A 6,994-nucleotide genomic window follows, 5' to 3' on the forward strand; every position below is an offset into this window, starting at 1 on the left:
GATGTAAGGAGATTTTGGTATTAAAAATAAAGAGACACAGTCTTTAAATAAAGTGTATAACTTTGTCATTAAAGTGAGTTCCTCAGATATTGGCATGCTAGTTGTGGCAGCATTTTTTTGCAATATTATCTATGGAGATTCCTGAACTGCTTCTTTTCAGAGTTCACACCTTTTGGTAACCTTTTTAAAGATAATAGAGCACAAATATTTTGGTAGCTCTTTCTAGAAACAGCTGTCAGACTCTCTAAGTTGAAAAAAAAGTAGGAATAACCTGCAGCTTGTGACAGCCTGTGGAGTGTATCTCTGTAACTGTACATTGCACTGAACTCCACCAACACAGTTGTGATAAACCTCAATGAAAATGAAAATTTCTACCTTGTAGCAACTCTGCTGTTGCTCCCTGTTACTGTGGTCATAAGGGTTTTCAGGTGAAGCAAGAGAGATGAGAATATTGACTCTATGTTCAGAAGGCTTGATTAGTTATTTTATGATATATATATTGCATTATAACTACACTAAAAAGAAATAGAAAGGAAAAAGTTTCCTCAGAAAGCTAGCTATGCTAAGAATAGAATAAAAAAGAATGATAACAAAAGCAGCTGGCTCCGACAAAAAGCAAGAGCCAGCTCTGCCGTGACTGGTCAGTAAATCTAAACATCTACAAGAGACCAGTCACGGATCCACCTGTTACATTCCACAGCAGCAGATAACCATTGTTTACATTTGTCTCTGAAGCCACAGCTTCTCAGAAAGGAGAAAAATCCTAAAATATGATTTTTCACAAAAGCTGTCTGCAACAGCTCCCCATCTGCAAAGCTGAGACAAACATACAAGGACTCACTGAAGCTGAATTCTGTCTTGGTTCTCTGGAACCAAGAGAGTCCCACAAGCCCCAGGAAGCCACAGTGGCAGAAAGCTGCACAGAGCCTCACAGAAGGAAAGCAGGCCAGTGCTGAGCCCAACCCAGCCTGTCCATGATTACTCACAGAGAAGCAGGAGGAGGGAGTGGATTATTCCTGGCTCCTGTTGGAAATGAGCCCAGAATGTCAGTAACTGCTGGGTGCCACACTGGCTGCAAGTAGCTCAGCTTCAGCCCCCTTGTCACCAGGGGAAAAGGCAGTGAGCTGGGACAGGGCAGCCAGCTGGGCTGGGCTGGGGATGGGGATGGGGATGGGGCTGGGATGGGATGGGATGGGATAGGATGGGATGGGATGGGATGGGATGGGGCTGGGATGGGGCTGGGATGGGATGGGATGGGATGGGGATGGGATGGGATGGGATGGGATGGGATGGGGCTGGGGATGGGGCTGGGATGGGGCAGGGGCTGGGGCTGGGGCTGGGGCTGGTCTGGGCAGGGGCTGGGCTGGGGCTGGGATGGGGCTGGGGCTGCATGAGCCTCCCACTCCCTGCCATGGCTGAGGTGAATGAGCCCCCATCCTCTGGCCTCCAAACCATACATGGAGTTTTACCTGCCCTGAAAGCACAGCTGTTTGTGACTGTGTTCTTGGACAGGGGCTGCTGCAGGCACTCTCTCAGGAGGTCTCAAGTAGTGAATTAACTTTCAAAGGCATTGAGCCTCCAAGCTCCATCTGGGTGCCCTGGGTGATGCATGCCTCTGAAAGGAGCAACCCAAACTTTCCTGAATGCCATGTCCATGCCAATGACCAGTTCTCTTAGCCACAGGTTTCACAGCCTTCATTTCTTTCCTATAATGAATAACCACAGAAATTCCTAAAATGTGTGCTTTCTTCCCTGGATAGACTTTCCTCTTAGGAAAAATTAATATATTGATTCTGTTTCTATAGACATCTTTCTGTGAAACAACACTCAAGCGAATGCTTCTGAAGACCCCATCCATGTGTTAAGCATGATGATAGAGGCCTCAGTGCTGACATCAGATTTCAGACTGCTGGAAAGCAGAGTTTTGCTCACTTGTACTTCCCAAGACCGCTTCAACTTTTATCTAATACTGTTGATAAACTCCAAAAGCAATTTAAACACTCTTTGAAGCAGCAAGAGAAGCCACTGGAATTCCCTTAATACCTCTCTTTCAGAAAGAAGTGGGAATAAGTAGGCCTTAGCAAATATTTTTATTTCCTGTTGATATGATAGTCACAACAAGGATAAGCCCAAAAGAGCATTTCCTCTCTCCAAAGGAAATGTTCATCCTAAAAGATGAAAGCATGAGCTTTATTTTCATGGCTACAATTTCTTGAGCTGTTTCTGGATTAATTTCCCACAAATCAAGAAAATGATTTTGCTCTCAAATCATTCCTTGGCCTACATGATGAGCTGTTGTGAGAAGCACAAGGGACAAAGGTGTTTTTCTAAGATGGAAATAATCAGATTTATAATCTTTAATTTTCAGATTATAGTAGCATCCCAGTTGAAGCCACCAGTTTATTTCATAGCAGTTGTTGGGTAATAGTTTGTAAAAGAACAAATGAAATTGGTGGCAGAAATAGAAAGTTTCACCTCCCATTGATATATAGCCTTCATAGAGCTGATCTGCTTTACTGATAATGAGGGTAATCTATACATTAATGGTTTTTGACTCTTAATATTCATGCCAAATGTGCATTGAGAGGTACTGACAGGTACTAGTTTCATAGGTGTCTAGGAATTAACAGTGAGTTTTGTGTCCCATTCCCCCTCTGTACAGTGGTGGTGCTTTCCATGTAAAGAAACCCCAGATTTTGACTTGAGAAAGAGCTCATGCCTCAGACCACAGAGTAAGCTGACAGCCTTGGCTGGGGTCAGCCTCATTCAGGGGATTCCTGCCAGGGACACTTCAATGGTGTCAAAAAAAAGGTGGGAGGAAAAGAGTGTTTAGGAAATCTCTTTAATATGTTTAATACATTTATAATGTTTAATATATTCTGATGGACCACCAGCACTTATCATGATATCTGCTTTTCCCATTGGTCGGTAACACTTTGATAACTCTATTGAATAAGTGCAAATATATAAAGATTAAACAATTTAGACACATTTGCTTATGATTGAAAGGGATTGTTTGTACTAATTGTAATTTTCCTATGTGCTGGCCTCATATTCCTTAGTAGCAAAATTAATATTTGCATCATTATGCATCCATCAAAGAGATTCAAACTGCAATCAGAAATTAATTTTTCTGCTCAAGTATTGGGGAGAAGGAAGTGAGAGTGTGTGCAAGAGCCAGATTCAATGTTTGACCTGAATTCTAGCTCTTGGTATTTAAAAGAGCAAACAATGAAATACTCAAATTGTTCCAAACATATAATGTGAATTTACGTCCAAACTCTTCAAAATGCAATATGATCATATTGAATTTGAGTTGGATTGTATAATGAATTATCATTTATTTGAACAATGTGAGGGGTAAACCCAAGAAAAATAAAAGCCCCTACATTAATTTCTTTACTGGAGCATCTTTTGGCTTCTTAGGTCCTTTTGTCCAGACTTCCTTGCTTTGTGAGCCCCAGAGAACATCTCAGTGTTAAGGACCATCTTCCCTGTTCAGCCCTGACTGGTACCACTGGCAAGCAGCCTTTTGGCACCCTCTTCCTGCCTGGGCTCTGCTGGGTGCCCCATGGCCTTCCTCTAGCAGCAATCCTTAGGTTATTGATTTAACTGATACTCCTTTTTCAAGCTCCTGCCTTTTCAGACAGGCAGGAGAAGCAAACTTTGTATATTTTCAAACCATCCATTTCTACCTGACTGAGCAGTCATGAAGGCTGATGAATTAACCATTCCAACTGATCTGCCATGGGCCCACTGGCCCTTACAGATGGGAGTGCAATATGCCTCAGCCCTCCCGTGGCTCCCCTTGCTCTGGGGGTGACCAGAATATGGAAAGCAGTGGCTTGGGAAAAGACTTATGTGTCAGTGACAGAACAGAAGTCTCCAAAAAGGACTAATGGTAAGTTTAAATACCTAAGTGGAAAATTGTGGTCAGAAATACAGAGGTGGTTTTAGCCCTGTATGAACCATTATTGAGAGAGACACTGCACTGATTGGTAGTGTCCTAGTATCCCTTCTGCAAGGCATCTTCAGAAACAGGAGAGAGTGGTTCTGTATCTGGAAAATCTGTAGATGTTTGAGCCTTAGGGATTGTGAGAAACATAAAGAACACAGTCTATTTAACTTACCAGGAAGAAGAGACACCAAAATGCAAACCAGCTTACAGTGTGAGAAAAGAGAAGTCTAGCAGATAGGCAGCTAGGTCCACTCTAGAAGCTGAAGCCTCTGTATTGGAAATAAAGCCCAAGTTTTGGCAGGCAAAATAGTGAACTTGACCAAAAAATTGTAGTGTGTTGTCATCCCTTGATGATTTCAAAGCACAGCTGCATGCTATGAAACCTAACCTCACCATCTTCACACAGCAAGACCTGTCCAGGAGAGATATCTGTAAATCACCCTTGACTGGTTGGTTGCTTTACTGGTAATACAGGTTTGACCTTCTCTAAAAGCTCAGGGGTCGATTCAGCCATGGTAAAGCAGATTGAGGACTGCAGCTTCTCCAGCAGGAAAACCTTTACATGTAGATCACTATTAGCAGAACTGCTTGGCTCTCCACAGCTGGTTAATTCCTAGAGGCAGTCCATTTACTTTTAACAAAGATATTCTTAGATCATGGAATCACCTCTGGAAGAAAAAGTAAAATGGCAAAATCTGCCCACAATAAAACAAAACACATATTTAAAAATGCATTCTAGTTGTTTTCCTCCATAAAATGCATTGCATATTTTATTGTACCATTTAAAACCTGATGTTTCAAGTACTTGATTAGCGAAACAGCCCTTGCTCCATTTGCCACATTTTTAATCGTGCTCTCCCCAGCCCCCCAGCCATGCAGATGTTGCACACTGCAGATGATGAAGCCCTTGCAAAGTTTGCTTCTCTGCCAAACCGACAGACATTTTTTCCCCCCTTTTTTTTTTCTTTTTTTTTTCTTTTTTTCCACAGACTGTGCCAGAGTCAGACGGAGTTCATCGCCCCGACGCCCTTGCAGCGAACCCGGGGGAGCCTGGCTCCAAGCGCTGCCCTGGCAGGGGGCACCGAGACGAGCGGCGGGCCCGGGCTCCTCTCGGGGAGGGACCTGTGCTTGCCTGGGGGATTCCGACAGAGCTGGAGCTGCCTGCTCCCCTTGGCAGCGCCGGGTGCCTTCAGCCACCCCGTGGGCCCCGACACATCGGCCCCGGCTGCGGGGGAGCTGCCGGGCCAGGACCGCGGGCGGCAGGGCCGGGTGCTGCAGGTCCCGCTGCCCGGTGCCGCTGCCCGGTGCCGCTGCCGGGCGCTGAACGCAGCCCGGTGCCGCTGTGCGAGGCCGCCGGGTGGAGCTGCCGGCCCGGGGGGAGCCGAGCCCGCGGCCGCCCCGCTCCCTGCCCTCGCTGTCGGCAGAGGATGCAGCAGCAGGAGTGCTGCTCTAAGGGCTGGCGAAGGCTCTCTGCAGCCTGTGGGTTTTGCCCTGTTTGTTTCCCTTTTTATGGATATCCCTTAATATTGTCCATCTCCAGTTTCCGAGGTAGTGACAAAAGGTTAAATCTGACACATCTTCTCCCCCCAGTCAGCCCGTTTGCAAATAATTAATAAGGGCACAATTAGGCAGTAATGATGCGACGGGCAGTTATAGTCTTCCTGATGGTAACGGAGATGGATGCTACTGAGCAAATCTTTTCTTGATGACACAGTTCAGGTTCTGCGACATGAGCCTTGGATCTCTCTCAGAAATAATCCCGACACCTCCCCCCAAATAAAGCCCTAACAAGAAGTCAGAAGAGCACCGTAACTATGTTTGCTTTTGGCTTTTATTATCAACAATCAATTAATGGTACACTCTTGGAAAACTATATGCACATGTAGAAATATTTCCCCTTTTAAATAGAAGCATTCATTTTAACCACATATAAATAAATCTGGAAACCCTGAACATAATTTATGACCATTATGCTCACGAACATATTCCAACAGGTAGGGAAAAGAAAAAAAATGAGACGACATGCAACCAATAATAAAAATATATATAATTGCCTGAACCTGGTCTCTCTAAACGCAAAGGGAACCGAACCCGTGAGAACCTTATTTCTCCATAAAGACACGCCATAGAGACTACGAGAAGGGAAAACATTATTTATACGGTCAACTAGACAAGTCTGTACTGATATTAACACTATACAGTTGAGTCACAGAACACAGTTGTAGAAAGACACGGAAAAAGAGAAAGCATACCTGGCGACATTCAACTAAGAGCTATAGTTTGTGCCTTGTAAAATAAAATTAGAAAACCCTAACGGAGATGCCTAAAAACTGCGTAGACCGTGTAATAATAATAATTAATAATAATTAATTAATAATAAATACAGGCCGCCCTCCGTGAGGAGCGCGGGCCCTGCAGGGACCGGATCCGCGGTACAGGAAGCGGCAGCGGCCGCCGGGTCAGAGCCGAGCCCGGCGGGGCGCCGACGGCGGCGGCAACGGAGAGACCCAACGGAGGGACGGTGACACCGGACGGTGGAGGAAGGACCAGCCCCAGGCGCGGGGCCGGGGTCGGCGGGAGGGTGGCGGGGAGGAGGGGAGGAGGGGAACAAGACGCTTTGTCCCTCCGGCTGACCGTGAAAAGGAACTTAAAAATCCCCACGGGCGGGCGAGAAGGGCGCTCCCCTCGCGGCCGGGCGCAGTCCCCGCGTCCCGCCGCTCCCCGCGCAGCGCCCCCGGCACGGCCCGGCCCGGCCCGGCCCGGCCCGGCCCGGCCGCCCTGCCCCGCCCGGCGGAGGCGCTGCGGGACCGGGCCGGGGGCGAGGGGAGCCGGGCGCGGCCCCCCGAGGGGCGCGGGGTCCCTGCCCCGCGGAGCCCGGCGCAGCCCGGGCCTGGTCATTGCTATGGGAGGGCGGCGGGTACTAATGAGCGGGAGGGGCCGCCGCCGCCGCCGCCGCCGCCGCCGCTCAGAACATGCCGCTCTTGACGAGGCTGCCTTTGGTGCCTCCGGGCCGCTGCAGCGAGGAGAGGACGCTGG

The 6,994-nt window shown here is 47.4% G+C and overlaps 1 protein-coding gene across 1 annotated transcript in view; it reads right to left on the bottom strand.

The window, feature by feature from the left end:
* Positions 1-6,923: 6,923 nt before the first annotated feature.
* Positions 6,924-6,994, bottom strand: part of PHOX2B (paired like homeobox 2B) — a 1,975-nt gene continuing 1,904 nt past the window's right edge. Inside the window, exon 3 of the mRNA XM_054295849.1 lies at positions 6,924-6,994. This exon is cut by the window's right edge and continues 385 nt beyond it. Within this exon, the coding sequence (XP_054151824.1) occupies positions 6,924-6,994 (71 nt within the window).

Source organism: Melozone crissalis, unplaced genomic scaffold (assembly GCF_028551555.1).
Source record: "Melozone crissalis strain CALT ecotype California unplaced genomic scaffold, PUWL_Pcris_2 ptg000006l_1, whole genome shotgun sequence".
Classification (NCBI taxonomy): Eukaryota; Metazoa; Chordata; class Aves; order Passeriformes; family Passerellidae; genus Melozone; species Melozone crissalis.